The 20,151-nt window shown below is 32.8% G+C and overlaps 1 protein-coding gene and 1 long non-coding RNA gene across 5 annotated transcripts; one reads left to right on the forward strand and one right to left on the reverse strand.

The window, feature by feature from the left end:
- Positions 1 to 745: 745 nt before the first annotated feature.
- LOC113075741 (beta-catenin-like protein 1) lies at positions 746 to 18,679 on the reverse strand. 4 transcript variants are annotated; one of them, XM_026248433.1, is made up of 7 exons: positions 18,586 to 18,679; positions 13,214 to 13,274; positions 12,462 to 12,610; positions 12,139 to 12,320; positions 11,072 to 11,227; positions 2,882 to 2,943; positions 746 to 1,116 (listed from the first exon to the last, which is right to left on the reverse strand). In XM_026248433.1, the coding sequence occupies exons 4-7, from the start codon at positions 12,152 to 12,154 to the stop codon at positions 991 to 993; spliced, it is 360 nt and encodes a 119-aa protein (XP_026104218.1). In that variant the 5' UTR covers positions 12,155 to 12,320; positions 12,462 to 12,610; positions 13,214 to 13,274; positions 18,586 to 18,679; the 3' UTR covers positions 746 to 990. The 4 variants fall into 4 exon arrangements, 3 of the variants coding, with proteins under 3 accessions (XP_026104218.1, XP_026104219.1, XP_026104216.1); XR_003281036.1 differs by lacking the exon at positions 12,139 to 12,320; XM_026248434.1 differs by lacking the exons at positions 12,462 to 12,610; positions 13,214 to 13,274; positions 18,586 to 18,679 and having other exon boundaries at positions 12,139 to 12,403.
- Positions 5,167 to 16,191, forward strand: LOC113075742 (uncharacterized). Its single transcript, XR_003281037.1, has 3 exons — positions 5,167 to 5,249; positions 14,557 to 14,789; positions 15,731 to 16,191. It is a non-coding gene; the product is annotated as an uncharacterized LOC113075742 (long non-coding RNA).
- Positions 18,680 to 20,151: the final 1,472 nt, after the last annotated feature.

Consider the following 20,151-nt stretch of genomic DNA (forward strand, 5'->3'; position numbering starts at 1 on the left):
ATGTTACTCTTTTTAATAAAGACAATTACAATAATAATAGATTTTAAAATATGATTTTTTATGTTTTAATTAATACTCCTGTATTATTAATAATAAATAATATAATTATATGCAATATTGTTATAATGCAAATGTTGGCATTCACAATGTTAAAAATAATGATAATAATAGATTTTAAAAGTTATAAGCAATAATATATTAGGAATACTATCATATTTGGAATTCTGTAAATTTTTGCATTAATGTTTTTTCTTTCATTGTTTTTTTAATAAACTTTGGATTAAATGTAAAGTTTCAAATGAATGCACATTTAAAGCATGCTAAGATTAATACGCAGAATAATAAAACTAATATGTATATATATCACATTTTATAAATTCCTTTGATATTTTTTTTATATTTACTTATATTTATTTATTGTATTTATTTATCATATAAATCTGCTTATTATTTTTAGGATTATGATTGCTATTATTAAAATTACGTTGAAGAAAAATAAATAACAGTAGTAATATAAGATAACATTAGAGTTGTCCAGGGTCCATAATCGTTACGAATTAATTTGGACAACTTTGAAGATGATTTTCAGTATTTCGTTTTGTTTTTTTTTTGCTCCCTCAGATTCCAGGTTTTCAAATAGTTGTATCTCAGCCGAATATTGTCCCATCCTAACAAACCACACATCAATGGAAAGATGATTTATTCAGCTTCCAGATGATGTATATCTCGGTTTCGTGCTCCAGGGTCACATGTTTGATGCCAACACGAGTTGTCTGAAATGCAATGAGACTTTAAGTGGAGCCCAACAGTGAGGTTTGTTTGGGTGTTTGTCCAGTTGTGACTACACAGACACCAGGTCCTGTAAGAGCACCTTTAGAGTAAAAGTTTAACAGCGTTCATCTGTAAAGTGGAGTGGAGCGAGCGGGAAGCGTGTCGAGTGTCCTACAGATCCCACAGTGAGGTCTGAGTCTGGTAGGTTTGCTCTTATCTTCACTTCTCGCTGAGGAGAAACTGCCAATCAAGTGTGAATCTTACGTGCTTCTCTCCTTCCATCCTCTCGTCTGCGAGCTGAACGGCTTCCAGGTGTTTAAAATGCAGCTCCATGAGTCTGTCGACCTGCAGAGGACGAGCGTGTTACAAACACAAGATGTGCTTTAGGACACGCATTTGAGTTCGGAGAATGATTTAAGAAGACGAATGGTGTCTGTGTTAGTTAAAGACAAGCAGAAGCATTCGTCATCCTCCTCCGAGTATTTCCTGTGACAATCTGAAGACGAACTGAAGCGAGGCGTGATGCCCATACGGCCGAAATCTTTTAGCTGGAGAAACGACCCATAATGCACTGCAGCTGTCAGAGTGATGAAACCGGCCCCAGCAGGACTGTGAGGGTTATTTTAAGAGAAGTGACTGCTGAGCGATGGAGACCCCCGGCAGAGACTAAAGGAGACGTATAGCACTGGAGAGAACTGAACACAACACCAGCCTCAACAAAACTATATAAAACAAGGGAAATAAAGAACGAGAAAAATAGAATGGAAAGAACAAACAAGAGCAAACCAAACCTGAAAGGAAAATAATTAATAAATGCATAAATAAAATAAGATAAACAAACAAAGATCAAACAAAACTAATGAAAACAAATGATAGAACATATGAATAAAGGAAAATGAGTGAACACCAAGAAACTGAAAAAGACAATAGAATGAAAAAAGAAATCAATGAATTAACAGTGAGGTAATTAATTGATAAACTAACGGACAAAGAAAGAAATAGAAATAAATAACCAAGAAACAAGAGCAAACAAAACAGGTCAGTAAATAAAGATCAAATGAAAGAAGGGATTAATAAAATAATAATAATTAAAAAAGATCAAACAAAAACCAAAACAAATGGCAGGAAATAAAGAAACCTGATGAAAGACCAAACAAAAGAAATGGGTTTAAAATAAATGAATAGACTTCAAATAAAAAATAAAACCATGCATAATTGTATAAAAGAAGAACAGCAAAAGGATAAATGAAAATGAACAAACCAACAAATCAAAAGAGAAATAAATGAGACTAATTACAGAATTGATAAATCAACAAATAAAAAAGACAAACAAAACAAAGACAAAAACAAACAACGACAAACAAAGCGAAGAATAAATGAAAACTGACAAACCAACAAATCAGGTGAGAAATAATGAATTAAAAACAATGACAAACAACAGGAAAAAGAACAAAAACCAACAAACAAAAGCAAACCAGACAAAATGTCAAGAAATAAAGAACAAAAAAATTGATTAAGTTGAAAGAAATGAAAGGAAAAAAAAGTGAAAACACCAAAAAAATTAACTATAAAATATGATTAGAAAACAAATGAACAAACAAAAGTAAGAGGATTAAGAAATAGCAAAAAATAGCAAAGATAAAGTAAACCAATATTTGAAACAAAGAACAAATGTCAAACTCAAAAGAAAGAATAGATGAGAGCACAGAAGAACAAATAAAATAATGAATAAATAAAAGCAAACAAAAAACTAACATACTACTGAAAAGCAAAAGCGAAAACAAAACGAAAACAGGATACTGATAAAAGTTTCAATCGCAGAACTTGTCAACGGTTCAGAGTTTATTACAAATGTGCAATCATTTAAATTTCTAACCACAGTACATTTCTGTTAAATGTTTTTGTGAAAGGCTTTTATTTTAAGTTTGTAAATTCTATTTTATATTAACTCATAAACAAGACGTCAAGGTTTCATTTCTAAAAGAATTAGACTTTATGCTCATCACAACACTAGAAGACTTTATATCATCTTTATTGCAGCATTAAACCCTTCTCTCCTGAAGCGCTCTTTTCTCGTCGTCTTTAGAAGCAGAAGATAATAAAGCCGTACCGTCAGCTTCTCGCAGTCGTGAACTTGCTGAGGAGACGACTTCTCTGCTGCCCTCTGAGGTTCTTCATCATGGAGGCGATGATGGAGCACACCAGAAGAAAACAAGGCGTTAGTGTCCTGATTTAACCATGCATTCACTTTACATGAAGTAAAAGCAGCGAGCGATGAGTGGGAGGTGACGGCGATGTGCTCTTCTAGACGAGGAAGATCAAACCAAGTGAACACAAGAGGTTCCACTGCTGTTTTATAGACAAGTTTCAAACTTTCTCTTTTTGCATTTTCACTTCTGATCAAACGTGGTGAAGAAGAGATGGTAAAACTGCAAAACAAATTTGAATATGAGAGTCTGAGTTATGCAGAAATGTTCTAGTGCTCTTTTTGTTATCTGGGTGATCTCAATCTATGCTTATATTGCCTTTGAATCACTTTTTTTTTTTACGCTATTTGGGTTTGATAAACTACTGATCAGAAGGGGTTTAAAAAAAACAATCTTTTGCTCACCATTTACTTTATTAAAAATACAGTAAAAACAGTACAATTTCTGAAATATTATTACGATTTAAAATAATGGATTTCTATGAAAATTTATTTTAAAATATAATTAATTTCTGTGATCAAAGTTGTATTTTCAGCATCATTACTCCAGCCTTCAGTGTCACATGATCTTCAGAAATCATTATAATATGATGATTTGCTGGTTTTCTGGCTAGGTTTAAAACAAGAAGGTCATAAACGGGGAAACATAATTTAGAAAAAAACTGTGATATAAATTTTTGTTCAAACCACCCATCACTAATTATTCATGTCTTTACTGCCCCTTTTAAACCATTTTCATCTACTGCTACAAAAACAATAAAGTTTTGTGGAAAGCATCCACACAGAGCCAAAAGTTATAAGTTACTCAAAACATAAAAGGAGAAATTGCTGAAGAACTGTCTGTGACTGCCTCAGATAACTGCAGCAAATGGAAAATAGGATGCTGCTGGAAAAGCTTTAATGAACGTGGAGTGAAGTGTGTGAAGGTCCTAGAAAAACACACTAATGAGGAAGCGTTAGAGCGAGTCAAACAAGACATCAGACACAACCACAAATCTGATCTGACGCCTTATTTCCCTTCAATGAGTCAATCATAAAGGACTCGGGGACTGTAAAAGAACACACCGAATACTTTCTTAAGGAATAGTTCACATAAAAATGAACATTTGCACAAAACTTACTTCTTCTCAGGTCATCCGAGTTTGTTTCTTCATCAGATTTGGAGAAATGCAGCATTGCACCAGTGTCTCATCAATGGACGCTCTGCAGTGAATGGGTGCCGTCAGATTGAGAGTCCAAACAGCTGATAAAAACATCTTAATGATGAATTTTGTTTCTTACAAACACAGCGTTTGGGTTCACAAGACATTATCTGATGGACTGGAGTGCTGTGGATTATTGTGATGTTTTTATCAGCTCTCATTCCGACGGCACCCATTCACTGCAGAGCATCCGTTTATGAGACACTGATGCAATGCAACATTTCTCCAAATCTGATGAAGAAACAAACTCTATTTAAGTCTGAAAATATTAATGCACTTCAGCATTGTTTGATCTTCTCTTATTCACTGGATGAGCGCTTGATGATGATTATTCTGCACCAAACAACATTTGACGTCCTCTATAACATTATGTCCATTAGAGTTACTCTTCATCAGGTAAAAAAATCAATATTTAAAAGCTGTCTCGCACAAGCACTCAAAATCCATAATCAGACGGCCTTGATAAAACCATTTAATTTGGCCTTGGCCTCCTTCGCCGCTGAATACAGATGAGTTTAAACATCAGTGCGCATGCATCTCTTAACAAACACATTACGCATGCTAATGCCGCGGGTAAACGGAGGCGACACATTCATCAACAGACGCCAGAGAGGAAGTGCTCGGTCAGCACTGCGATGTCCAGGGTCTTCAAGGCGACTCTGAGGAGCGTGAGCGGCCACCAGGAGCGAGGGAGGAAAAGTGAACGTTATTAGTGTCTGGGGTGAGGAATACAGCCGCAGGGAGCGGATGAGAGCAGAGAGGTCTGAGATAAGTGTGTTATCTCACAGCTCTGCCGCGGGAAAGCTTTTGTCATCATTACACACAGGAAACAGGACTCGGATACACAGCTACATCACTCATGGAGTGATGTAACAACATGGAGAAAGGCCATTGGCTGGCGAGTCGTGAAAGAGGCGGGACATCCAGAGGGGGCGGTACTCACATTTCACTGCTGGTTATATATGCTCTATATAATTTTGTATGTGACGAATACAAATATTGAAACTTGAATCGCCTAATGAAGGGCTAAATGAAAATTCTAAGAATGGGATTGGACCATTTTAGCTTTGGTAAGTCATTAACATTTTCCCAATTAAAAATACATGCACTCTAAACTGATTTTGTTGTAAAGGTATTTGTATACATATATATTATTAGGGATGGGTATTGTTAAGGTTTTAACGGTATTACTAATCTTACCAATACTGCTTAACGGTCCGGTACTTTAACGGTATTCTTATCGGTACTTTGTGTTATGTTACTTGGTGTTGTGTTAGGCAGTCGAAAACTTATCATTTCTCTGTCTGCACATAATGCACTTTTGAAAGATGCTTTGACAGATTGCTTGTGTTTCCGCCTGTGCGTGCGTCGTGCTTGTTGTGGTGTGTGTGTGTATGTGACTGACAGACAGCCTCCGCGGCGCACATGAGAGATCTCACAGATCTCACAGATCTCACAGACAAAGGTCTTAATATGATCACACATTAGAAATGTTTGGTGAGATAAAATGTACACGATAACATTATTAAGCAAAAATACATAGTACATTGATTTTTCCCCTCCAGTACCAAAAGCAGAACCGATACCGTCAGATCTTACTGATACTACGGTCTTTCATAATTTAGCCCCGGGGTCATTTTAATACCGGGTTTCGGTACCCGTCCCTATTTATGATGAATAATTGTTTTCATAGAATATTTATTTAATAAAATATTTCTCAATTATAATGAATAAAAATGCATTATACACATATGCAAATAATAAATGTTTATATATATATATATATATATATATATATATATATATATATATATATATATATATATATACACACACACTCTTATTAAAAAAATTATTATACATAAAAAGTTATGATTTAGAAACTATAATATAAATAATAATAATAATAATAAGTAAAAAATATGATTAATAAATAGACTAATTATAAAGTTGAAAAATCTGTTTATAAATGATATCTACAATTATTATATCATAAAGTATCAATTATAATTCATACAAATACATCAAACATATGCAAATAATTAAACAAAATTAATTCATAAAAGTAAATTATTTATTATTAAAATAAAGTAAATATATTTTTGGAAATATAACTGAAAAATATTTATAATTGAAAATATACATGCAATTAAAAAGTAATGTGTATATGATTAATAAAAATATATATTTTTAAACTGACAAATTGATTTATGAATTAGATTTATAAAAGGAAATATTAATTTATAATTTGTATTTATCAAAATGCATCACACATGCATATAATTAATAAAGAATTAATACATTGTCGAAAAAATATCAATGCCGTCATTTTTTTTTTAAATGTAAAGTTCTTCATACAAAGCTTCATGCATGTGCCTTCAGCTTCAGCAGACATAACGTACTGCACAATAGAACTGCTTTTACTGTGCTTTAAAATAGTTTTTGTCCTTTTTATAGCTTAACAAACTCAATACTCGCTCACAGAAAAAAGATGCTTGAATAAATGAAAATTTGCATTTTTGGCCAAACACTGTTTTTAAGAGCTTGCTTGGGATTTCAAAACCGTTCTCAAGGACTGAGCAGAAAAAATTCCTACATCTGCACGCTTTGAGAAATAAGACATGAAGAGATACATGATCCTAAACTCCTATATGTGACTACATTATATCTTCTCCATAGAGAGACGACACAAAAATGTTTTGTTACAGTTGAAGAAAATCCCTGGAAACAAAGCGGATTATCCCAATATCATGGTACGAATCTGCAGCAAAAGAACTGCTCATTTTCAATAATGAATCCATTAGTGAAACCGTTGAGGACGGCGTAACAATGATCCGAATCCACGTTTCATTTCAGACGGGAGAATTAACAGAGCTCTGGAGATCAGCGCAATTACACCGACGCTTTTGATCCAATTTAGCACAACGATTCAAGCACTTCCCGCAATTATTAGAGATTAAAAAGCAGTTAAAAGACAATCAATAGAAATAAATGAAGTGCTGCTGCTCCCCTCCGCCATCAGTTTGGTTCACATTTGGCCAATTTTGAGTCACTGTCGAGACGTCGAAGCAAATGGGTTTGTCTTAAACATTGTCTTACATCTCTCCAAAGAATGATTAGTCTCTGAACGAGAGACATTCGGACAAACCGCTCGAGTAAATGAGTCACAAACAGAAAGTTTTTAGATGCAGGAGTCAGAATCAGGCTTATTAGAGTTATATTACAAAATAAAAAAAATAATAAAATAGCTTTAAATAAAATTAGAAAAAAATCTAATAAAAAAAAAAACTATACATTTTTTTTATAATTGAATTTAACTAAATTTACTCAAATAAATTAATGGCGACCTATACGGACAATAAAAAACACAAAACTAACAAAATAATTAAAATGTTAACTAAAATGAAAAAAAAATAAAAAAATAAAAAAAAAAATAATAAAACTATAATAGTATCTCGATGATACTAAAATAATTGAATTATCCACTAAAAATAATTTTGAAAAAATAATAATGAAACAAAATAAATGGTAATGAAAAAAAAAATTGTAAAATTGTAAAGTAAAATTGAAATAAAATAAAATGACAAACACAAAAAAAAAACTACAAAAATTAAAAATTAAATATCTAAAAATAAAAACTAAGTTGTATTAATTTTTATTAAAACATTTATTTTGCTTGAAATAAAACAAACATTAACTGAAATAATATATGAAAAAAGCTTACGCTTATTTCTGTTATTCATTTAGTTCAAGTAACTGAAAACTAAAAGTGTACCTTTTGTTCACTAATAAAATATACTAATAAAAATGATAAACTACTACTATTACTACTGAACTACTAAAATCTTAACCAAATAATATAGTGTTTCAATGATAAAATAACTAGCAGGAATTATCCACCAAAAATAAACAATTTATATACAATACATTGTTGCTTGAAATAAAAGGTAAAAAACGATCTTTTCAGCTACACTAATCATTTACAGTTAAATCTGAAATAAAATGCAATGCAAACGTTATAGATAAGGGATAATAACAAACATTTGTAAAAATAAAAAATAAACTATTAAAAGTAGAACCAAAATGAAAACAGAAAATAAAGTAAAAAATAATTATAAATATATAAAAAAATGATGATGGCATCTTAATGGCACTACAAGAGTGTCTTGGGGCATAAAAATAACATTGGTGAAAATGATCCAGGATTATCGGGCCCCTGTCGGGAGTCTCAAATTTATTTTGTGCTAACCTGAGGATATTCATCATCAGTGGCCCCCGAAGCGATGTTTCTGTGACCCTCATCCCAAAACTTAAACACTTCAGAGTGCTTCCCTGAGTCTCAGACACACACACACACACACACTGGAGAAAACAGCCAAACGCTTTCAAGGCGTTTCTAACCGAGTACGTTTCAATTGCTTGATGAGTTCAAAGTTCACGGCGAGCGTGAGACAGATGTCCAGCGTGTCACGACTCGCCGGCGTTCACACATCATTAGCTGAAACCCATCCTGATCATTTCTCCATTCTTCCGCTCTCCAGCTCAACAACATGCAATTATTCTGCCGAAGCGGCTCTTGTGCTCGAGCTCGTCTCTTCTCTTGGAGTCTGTCAGGACTGTTTACCTGCCGACGGTCAACTTCAGGCCTCCACACAAAAGAAAGACGCCGCTCATTTGTCTGGTGATTAACGCTGCAGAAGTTTAGCTCAAGTTTGAACTTTTTATGCTGTTCTTCCCAGTTCTTTTCAACTATTATCCATCAATAAGAGACTTGCACACAACGCAGTAGGGCAGAAGACATAATGTTGCTTTGCTAAATCTTTCTGGTTTGTTTGCAAACACAAAGCGTGCTTTCTTATCAGCTAATTACGAATGCTAATGTGAGCGCGTGGTGTAGTCAATACATTTCAGAGAGGGGTTAACAGGGATCCGACTAAACTTCCTCAAGCTTAGCCGTTTAATCACTCAAACTCTCAGTCGTCAAAGCTGGTAATTAATTAAGCGCTGCATCTTCCTTTTGGTGTGAAGAATTAAGATGCTAATCTCATATTTCGCATGACAACGTCATAATAAACGCGTTTCCTTACACAACAAACAAACCAATTTACAAAAATAAAAATGGGTGCAAGTGTTGTTTTTTATTTTCAAGGATAAACAATCACTTTTCTGGACAAATTTGATATATTGGGACATGCAATATATTTTACACGTATGCAGATTTAAATAATTTAATTTGGGAGAAAATTATATTCAATGATGAGTTTTTTAGCTTTTGGTCTATATATGTATAGGAATATAAGCAGGAATTAATTATATTGATATTAAAATAGAAAGAGTTACTTTAAATTGTGATAATATTGTGAGTTTAACAGATTTTTATGTATTTTTTATCAAATAAATGTTTTGATGAGCAGGAGATAATTCTTTCAGAAACATAAAAAATCTTACTGTTCCCAAACTTTTGAACAGTGGTGTTTATTTATTTATTTATTTATGGGAAATGTGCTTAATTGTCATGCAAAAATGGTAAACTGAAAATAAAAATAAAATAAAAATAATAACATACTTAGAACAATATACTTACTGACTAATTTATATTAAATAACCAGTAATAAAGCAGTGTTTCACTAATTTTACCAAACTGTGTTTAGTCCTCCTCCTTTAAGATGCTTTGGTTAAAATTACTGCTGAATGCACACATGTAAACGCAAAGAGATCTGGGGAGTTAAGAAATATTTTATAATGTTGCAGTTAGTCTTAATATTGCACCATCAGCTGACTTTGCTAAAAAAAAAATATATATATATATATAAAAAAATTTAATTGAGATGTATACATCATCTGAGGCTGAATAAATCATCTTTCCATTGATGTTTGATTTGTTAGAATCAGACAATATTTGATTGAGATGCAACTATTGAAAATCTGGAATCTGAGGGTGCAAAAAAAAAAAAGAAATGTGGAGAAAATCGCCTTTAAAAGCGTCTTAATGAATTCTTAGCAATACATATTACCAATCAAAGATTAAGTTTTGATATATTTACCATAGGAAATGTAAAAAATATCTTCAAGGAACATGATCTTTACTCAATATCCTAATGATTTTTGGCATAATAATTTTAACCCATACTATGTATTTTTGGCTATTGCTACAAATATACCCCAGCGACTGAAGACTGCTTTTAAAAATAAAGTCCAGTTCAGCTTGATTTCAGACAGGACTCTTTCCACACTTTCCAAATGCATCTTACACATTCATATCCATCAAACTCTCTTACTCTGGTGTGCAAGCGCATGAAATTACAGCAGAAGTGAGATGCATTCTCTCTCTCTCTCTGTCTCATTCACTCACTCACTCACTCACTCACTCACTCACTCACTCACTCACTCACTCTCTCTCTCACTCTTACTCTCGCTCTCTCTCTCACTCACTCACTCACTCACTCACTCACTCACTCTCTCACACACACTCTCACTCTCTCTCTCACTCTTACTCTCGCTCTCTCTCTCACTCACTCACTCACTCATTCACTCTCTCTCTCGCTCTCTCTCTCTCTCTCTCACTCTCTCTCACTCTCACATTGCAGGTCTCTAATAAGCATTAAGAATAATGTGAGGAGCTTATTTGTATCGCTGTGGCAAAACAATAAGAGCATCACTCCCCGCAGAATAAACTGCCGGCTGAATAATAGCCCAGAAAATATATAACTGTGAACTCGCCGTCATATTACAAACGCCTGTGTGTGTGTGTGTGTGTTCAGCGCTAATTTAGCAACTCCACCAAACTAAATCCATTTCAAAAAGAATGAAACTAGTGAGAAATAATATTGAACTGGAAACAAAACAGAGCTGCAACGGAGAAAGAGGCATTTACAGGCATAACTCTACAAACCTTCATGCTTCTTGTCCGATATCCCCACTATCTTCATCTTCTTGGGCGTCTTCATTAACGGAGGGAATGTGGTCCGCAGGCCCAGGATGTTCACAAACTTGTGACAGTTATCTGACCCCTCTGGACCGATCACTGACTCGAGACATCTTCTTCTCCCTGAACACACATATAATGAGAAATATAGCATTGGCACACTTTAAGTACTACAATCAGACTAAACTAAAACTATAAACAAGTAGAAACTACTTAGAAACTATTTAAGGGGAAAAGTTTTTAGAATTTTAGAAATCAGAGCAGTACTTTTTTGGCATCGAAATGAGAAATTTGCATATATATATATATATATATGATTTTATGCATCAAACATTAGTGCACTTTGAGTCAAATAATTTCGTGGTATCAAAAATATACATATAACGCAATATTTTATTATGATGCATAACAAAATAATATAACAATTTGATTATATTGCAACATTAGAAAATATAATATAAATAATATTTAATTTAATTTGTTATTTTATGTAACTATATATGTATTAAACTAAATAACAAATATATTATATTCCACATTAAACTTAAAATAAATTAACAGAATTTCATTATACAATATTATATGGCGCATAAAATATAAAGTTAATATATAATATTACCATTACTTATGACAAAAATAATAATACTAATTGTAATGCATAAATTTACTTAAAATATTAAGAGCAATTTTAATTCATATAATGAAAACCATGATTGCTAATTTTACTAATAAACAAATAGTCTAACCCTAACAACTGTTTTTACTTCTTTTTTTCTGTAATTCTTATAGTTTCTTTTTTTTCTGCAAAGTAATTTGAATTGTTAATAAACAAACCTGCCTTGGCTAAAATTGGACACGAGAGTAAAAGATCTTGGACTTGAAGAAACACAAGCAGAAGCATGTTTTAGAAAAAGAAAACTGATGTTCATTCACAAAGCCTTTGTCTCTTTTTCTTCACTTGACTCATTCGTGAGTTGTTCTAAAGTCTAGGAGGACGCTGTATAAATGTTCTCCTGGTTTGTATAACACAAAACCTGATCTAAACAGCATGTAGGAGTCTGAAAGGGCTCTGCGGGAGAGGACTGTACAGATGGAAGCTGACTATCATTGCCTCGCTCCAGGGAAATGTAGCTGTCCGTCATACTGGCACTTCCTTCATCCGTCCGCCAATGACAAACAACAGTTTATCTACACCACGGGAAAACATTTCACATGTCTAAGAGACGCAGAGAAAACACTGCGTAAATATGGGAATATATATATATTTATAAACATAAATCACATTTAAAACTATTACTTAATAGTGAAACTCAATAAGTTAGGGAGCATAAACTGTAGCTGTCAATCAGAGACAGACCTGAGCATGAGGTTCATGAGCTGAAGCCCCGCCCCCCTGAGGAAACGATCACGATTGGCTGGAAGCATGAGGCAGGAACAGAGCGTGTCAAAAAGATTCTACATCATTTCCTGTTCCTCCGGTGTGGCTGGATTATGATGCTTTAACACCTGAAAGGAGAACGTTAATAGGATCTCACAAAAAAATTAAATGCAAGAAATGTAATCAAACAAATAAATAATAAAGCCTTTTATGAAGATTGTCATCAAAATCAAGGATTATCAGTAACCACATAAAAATGTTAATGAATACAATTAAAAACCTTACTTAAAGAGTAACAAAAATTAAATAAAGAAATAGAAATTAATAAAGAAAAACTCAAATTGTCATGAAAATTAAGAATTAACAATAATCTTGTAAAAAAAAGTTAAAGGATAAAATAATGAAATGCATTTTAAATGAACAGGAAGGAAGGTAGGAAATATACAGAAATTACATAACATTTTATAATTTCAATATTTGATAAAAAAAATACTTATAAAACAATTCAATTACTGCAGTTTGAACAATAATAGGGCCTTATGTTTAATCTTTTATCAAACTCGTTATCATCAAAAATAGCAGTAATCCAATGAATTTATTACTTTGAAAAGTAGAGTAAAACCAGCAGTGTAGCACTGGCTATAAACTTGAACGTAATCCACTGGAGTCTGTAATAAACCCACGCACACAGCCAATCACAGCACAGCAATCCGTCTCTTATTTGTACTCACTGTCATTGATAGCCAGTATTTCACTGCAGTACAGCTTACTGGCATCGAAAGGCATCTTGGCCTGTTTGGGAACACAACAAACACACAATTTGAATGGCTTTGGCAGCAGCGTCCCATTCGATCTGTGTGCCGTCTTCTCTATTGTCAGTGTAATTGCTGGTGTGCTGAAGTCTTCAGGGAGCATTAAGACTGAACAGCATGACGCTCTTATTCCAGCAGCCAGCGGTAAATCTGAGGAGGATTTCACCTCACGTGGATAAAACACATTGTGGATGGTGGCAGCAGGCCTACAGCTCTTATGAAAATCTTAAATCCAGCTCAAAAAATAAAAAAGGTCAAGTTAAATCCGTCATAACGTACAGCCAGCTGACATAAAATATACATCTCATGCTTGACTTTGAACTTAAAGGTGAAGTGTGTAATGTTTTTGGTGTCTTTTTCCAGTTTAATGCAGTCATTTCTAAGTAAGCTACTCCGAGTGGAAACACTAATGCACTTTTAAAATACTGAATTATTGCTGTATTATTATTTACAGGTTTTGCTTAATTGGCTTTGCTTTGTTTATTATGGTAACTATACATGACTTTGCACGGTCAGCGAGCTGCTTTATAATTTGCATTTATTTTTTCATTCAAGCATTCATTTATGCATTTTTGAGGGAAGCTGCAAGTGTGTCATATCTGTGCACGGAATAGCAAAAATAACGACTCAGACACGGTCAAGTTGAACCAATGTGAATAAATGAATAAATACTGTTTACTTGTATATATGTATAAATTATTTAAAATGCATTAAGTGCTTAAGTAAATGCACAAATGAAAAAATAAATAAAAATGCAAACATAATATGCAAAATAAAGTACATAAACAAATGCAAAAATTGCATACATTCTGAAATGCTTCAATAATGATAAATGCCGAAATCATAAAAATAACATTCTAAATAAGAATGCAAAAATACATAAATTCTAAATAAATAAATAAAATAGACAGCCAAAAATTTAATACACAATTAAAATATAATATAAAATAAAATGCATAAATAATCAAAACAGCCAGACTGAGAACAAGCTGTACGTCTGTGCCAAGTTCAGTGGATGTAGTTTGAAAACTCTTTCCCAGTGTTTGGACACATGGTAGAGATTTTAATCAAACTTGTGCCATGTTTGTACAGTTACAGTATATTGGTTTGTCAAGCCAACTTACTAATCAGCCAGACTCAGATTTCATCTATTAGCAGATTACATTCATAAAGAGAACAGCACCAATCAGTGAATGGAGGTGCTAGTGATGTTAACTGAGACGGATGGGTGTCTCACCATCAAACCCTGCTTCTTTACACAGACTGGGACCAAACCCGGCCATGTTCTCGATCACAGCTGCCACAGAAGACAGAGAGATCTGCTGTTACTGTAAGTGCAAGCCTGTCGTGTGTTGTGTTATGACCTAGTTTCTGCAGCGTCTGCTTCACCTAGTTGCTCTGATCACTGATGGAGACACTGCAGTGAGATCAGAAGACGTTCACTCAACACATGAACACATGAACCTCATCACTGATTTAACATCCAGAGCTGAAGGTAAGGACGACCTGATGACCTGAGGTTTGAGCCATGTATTATACATAAGCATTGTGTGCAAAAGAGCGAGTGACCGTCAGGTTTGAATTCTCCTGTTCGATTCTTGTGGATTTTATTAAATAAATATGAAATGATAAATATATTCTAATTCTAATTAAATATATTTGTTATATTTTTGTAAATAAATAAATAATAATATTATAACATCTATATTTACAATTTAGTTTAAAGCAAAGTAAAAATGCAGAAATCCAGAATGAAATCCATACATGCATAAATAAATGTACAAAATAAATGCATAAATAAAAATGCATGAACAACTGCATATATAAATACTTAATCGCATAAATAAATGTATTAAAACAAAATGCTTAAACATGAATAAATACTTGAATGAATGCTTTAATGCACAAGCAAATGCATAAATACATAAAATCCCATAAATTAATAAATTAAATCCTGAAATGCTAAATAAATGCAAAAATCCTTAAATGCATAAATAAATGTTCATTTATCATTTTTGATGGTGCATGTATAAAAATACACATTTTACTTACATATTTTATATCATATTTGTTTTAGATTTTTTATTCATTTTAAACTTATAAAAGCATTTAAAAAAATAAATGTTATATAAACGTCTTTGGAAATACTATGTGTTTTATTATTACACATTTGAGTAGGTCATACTAAAATATATATATAATTTTTTTTGTCGAGTTTCTCACTAGAAGCGATCGTTAGTTTTGGGATAAAGCACACGATTCTACTTTTATGGTATATTTGCTGTCCATTTTGGAGCTCGACAGACCCGGTCAACATAAACTGCAGTATGGAAAAGAGCAAAAGTTTGGGTGAACTATTGCTTTAATAAGAATATTCTTTGCTTGTGACACCATTTAAAAATAGGTTGCTAAAAAAATATCTTGCTTTCGCCTTAGGCCCTGAGAAAATGTCACCAGCATGAGTTAAAAAAACCAGAACTACAGCCAAGACCAGGAGTAAAAGAAAAACACGGGACACACAAACCGAAGGGAAGAGCGAGCAGAGCGAACAGCTCTATATGACACATCACAAGGGAGTTCGGGACTCATTTGTATTATAAAAGACTCTGAGGACACCTGATAACTCAATCAGAGGCATGATGGGAGAAAATCTCACAGCGGTGAGTGGGAGGAAAAGAGAGCGAGGGTGCGAAATCTCATGAGGAAGGGAAAGAGATTACACAAGAACTGGAACAGCAGAGGAAGACACAGAGGAAATGTGCCGTTTAAATCCATTCAGATAGACCATTTATCTCTCTCTGCAGCTGAACTGGATCGTTCCAGAACCAAACCTGCAAACTCAAGCCATGTGTGGTGTTTCCAACACACATAACACCTTTAAAGTGAACATTTAGGCATTTTCTCCCCTCATTAAATGACATTTGTTTTATTTTAAACATATTCTACCAAAGGTTTGGAATAATTCAGATTTGAATGTTTTTGAAAGAAGTGTCTTAGGCTTTTCAAGGCTTTATTTATTAGATCAAAACTACAGTAAAAGCAGTAATAATGTGATTTTTTTTTTAGAAATTAAAATAGATGCCTTTTATATGAATCTCTGTTAAAGTGTAATTTATTTGTGTGATGCACAGTTGTATTTTCAGCATCATTACTTCGATATCTTTCAGAAATCATGAAAATATACCGATTAGCTGCTCATTAATAATAAATGCTTGTTATTATCAATGATGAGATCAGTTGTGAAAACCGTGATACATTTATTTAATCATTCTTTGATGAATAAAGAGTTCAAAATAACATTTATTTGCATTAGATATATCTAAATAAATAAATATGTAAATGTATAAATATCTGTACTGTCACTTTAAAACAATTTAATCCATCCATGTTGAATAAAAGCATTATTAAATGTCATATTTTCATTTAGATGAGGGTAAATCTGAAATCAGGCATTTTCTCTGAAAACAAACAGCTGTGCTCGTGAACATCTGGTTTGGTTGCTACAAAGTGTCTAAAACAATGACAACAATTCTGAATATATTTTAATGTCAAAGCCAGAAAATCCAGTGTTTAGTGGTTACTTGTAGTTTGGTACTGAATAAATAAACCTTATATCAATTATTCTTATTACATTATTTCTAATTACAAACAATTATTATTTGTTATATGTCCGTGCATTTACATTTATGCATTTGGAAGACGCTTTAATCCAAAGTGACTTACACTGTATTCAAGGCACTCATTTTATCAGTTCATGCATTATCAAAAAAATAAATAAATAAACCCATGACTCTGGGACTGATAGCATCATACTTCACTGCTTGAGCTACTGGAGTTTTATATATATACACACATAAAGTATGAAAAAAAGAGCTCTGAATATTTTTCAAAGGCAAGCTTGGCAAAAACAGAGTTCATCTGTCAGCTCTTGTAGTTTGGGAGCTTGGAAACGTGTGCATCGGATGGACACTTTACCATCCCATGAGGCCACAGGAGAGGATTAATGAAGGCACTGAAGTGCTCAAACTCACCCTGGGAGGTCACATGACAGTTCAAATCCTTGATTCTGATTGGTTGAGCTGCGTTCGAAGCTGAATTACTCTACAAACACACACCTTTGTTTACGTTTGTCTGTTGCTTGTTCGGTGGAAGAACACCGTTTTTTTTTTATACCGTTACACTTTATTTGCTCTGTTTTATTTTGTGAGACCTTATACTACGTTTATGGAATAACAGTTTAATAAAAGCAATAAACCCCGAGAAGCTGTGGTTTACAGTGAATTTATAACAGCTAAAGGGCGTTGTAAACCACGTCTTCTTGGGGCTTACTGTTTTACTGTTCACACTACCCATAAGAACACAGTTTTTAATGTTTGTGAAGTAAGTTCAAAATCAAATTTAGTATCTACTTAGAGAATATGCGATAAAATTAGGGAATATTATTACAATTTAAAATAACTGTTTTCTATTGTAATATATTGTAAAATGTAATTTATTTCTATGATGCACAGCTGAATTTTCAGCATCATTCCTCCAGTCTTCAGTGTCACATGATCTTCAGAAATCAGAATAATATGATGATTTACTGCTCATTTCTGATTATTAACAATGTTGAAAACAGTTGTGCTGCTTCATATTTTTGTGGAGACTATAATACATTAAATTTTTTCTGATTCTTTGATGAACAGAAAGTGCAAAAGAAAAAGCGTTTATTTGAAATGGAAATCTTTTGTAACATTACATATGCCTTTACTTGATCAATTTAATGTATTGTATTTATTTTATAAAAATATATTTATTTATTTTTGTTAAATTTTTTACATCTATATTTTAATAATAAAAATATGCATTTTATTAAATATACTTTAATGTATATATATGTATATATATATATATATATATATATATTTCAAGACCTATTTTGTACCCTGTTTGTTGTGCTGCCAGATAAACAGTTATTCAGCTGTGCAAATGCGTTTTCTCGACACAAAAACAAAACGGCAGCAATCAGATGCATGCGGTCCAATCAGCCTGTGATTGTTCACAAGCTCTTCCTGTTTCCTCTGCTCCATCTGACACAAGCAGTGATTGCACAACCTTAACAAAAGTCTCTCTGCTTCTCTCTAAACATCAGGCCAAACACGAAGCAGCAGTAATTCATGTCATTTTCTCATAATAATCTCATTGTGCCGCTGGACCGTGACCTGCTAATGCTGGTGAATAAGCCTGTAATCTCCTGTAACGCCACTGATGATGTGTATTCTCTGATTACTAAATATATATTTTCTTACCAGAGCGTCGATGAGCACCTCGGCCCCCCCTCGCTCTCGTGAAGCGTGTCGATGTCTGTCAGCTCCTGCAGGAGATCCACCGCGATGCTGATATGTGATTCACATTGAGGACTTACTATAACATCAATCATTACAAGCATATTTGAAATAGGGATGCACAATATATATATATATATTTTTTTTTTTTTTTTTTTACAGCCAATCTATGTTTTATGTGTGATAAGCAATATATATATATTCACTACTGCTCAAAAGTTTGGGGTCCGTAACTTTCTGTTCATCAAAAAATCAGAAAAAATAAAATGTATCACAGTATTTACAAAAGTAGTGTGCAACAAAACTGTTTTCAACGTTGTTAATAATCAGAAATGTTTCTTGAGCAGTAAATCAGTATATTATTCTGATTTCTGAAGATCATGTGACACTGAAGACTGGAAGAATGATGCTGAAGATACAGCTTTGATCACAGAAATAAATTACACTTTATTATATATTCTCATAGAAAACAGTTATTTGAAATTGTAATAATATTTCACAATATTAATGTATTTAATTAAATTTTTCACTATTTATTAACATTTTATATATTACATATTAAATATTTTATGAAATATTTTAAATCAAATAATTGCAGTTTGGATCTTACCGACCCTCAAACTTTTGAAAGTAAGTGTACATTTGTTTTGTTGTGGCTAATAACTTTATTATTACTATTATTATTATTGTGGTCATTTAGATAATGATTTTTGTGTTCTGAAAACAGCTTTTTTATTCATACAATTGTTTTTTTTATGTCTTATAATTGTATTGATGATAACCAATATTTTTTTACATTTATTAATAATATTTAATCTACCAGAATTGGGATGGGGGCGGGGTATTAAAACCGCACTATACAATATACACACACACATATATATAAATACATATACTTTTGATACAATTTTGCATACTTTTGATAAAATAAAATAGGAGTAAAATGTAAAATTAAGACTGATATGGTTTTTGCATAAAATCATCTACTAAGTTAATAAATATTATCATCTAATGGGTAAATGTTAAACAAAAATACTATAATATTACAGATACCAAAGGATGGTGATAGCATGCATTTACTAACTTACTATTAAAAGTAATTATTTCGTGAGCACTGGTGCTTCTTTTTATATTTGTATAAAATGCTTAAAAAGCTTAATACAAGAGCACTCGTAGTTTGTGAAGGATATCAGTGTTGTCGTGTCTGAGGAGGACGAGCAGAGAATGAACAGCGTTCAGCTCCACCAGCAGATAATATAGCGATGACGTTCATCTCCTGGATGATGTCATTCAGGTCAAGCTCCGCCTCTGTGAACCTGCCCTGTTAACACACAGCAGGTCAGGAGGTCAAAGGTCAAGTACACCAGTGTGCCTCTGTATTAAACAAGACTTGTTTTTCTCTCGGGTTCAAAATGAAAAGTGTTTAATGGAGCTCTAGTTTTCAATGCTATTTAAAAAATATATGCAAAACCGTATAGATTTTTAATATTGGCAATAACTACAAACATTTAACAAACAAAAAAAATGTAA

The sequence above is a fragment of the Carassius auratus genome, unplaced genomic scaffold, assembly GCF_003368295.1.
Source record: "Carassius auratus strain Wakin unplaced genomic scaffold, ASM336829v1 scaf_tig00017589, whole genome shotgun sequence".
In the NCBI taxonomy this organism is placed as follows: Eukaryota; Metazoa; Chordata; class Actinopteri; order Cypriniformes; family Cyprinidae; genus Carassius; species Carassius auratus.

Excerpts from the sequence above, each read along its gene's own strand:
- LOC113075741 (XM_026248431.1), bottom strand. The coding sequence starts at position 11,258 with ATGCTATATTTCTCATTATATGTGTGTTCAGGGAGAAGAAGATGTCTC. Across the intron at positions 2,944-11,071 it reads ATCGGACAAGAAGCATGAAG|AACCTCAGAGGGCAGCAGAG; the intron begins GTTTGTAGAGTT and ends TCCATGATGAAG. Across the intron at positions 1,117-2,881 it reads ACGACTGCGAGAAGCTGACG|GTCGACAGACTCATGGAGCT; the intron begins GTACGGCTTTAT and ends CGTCCTCTGCAG.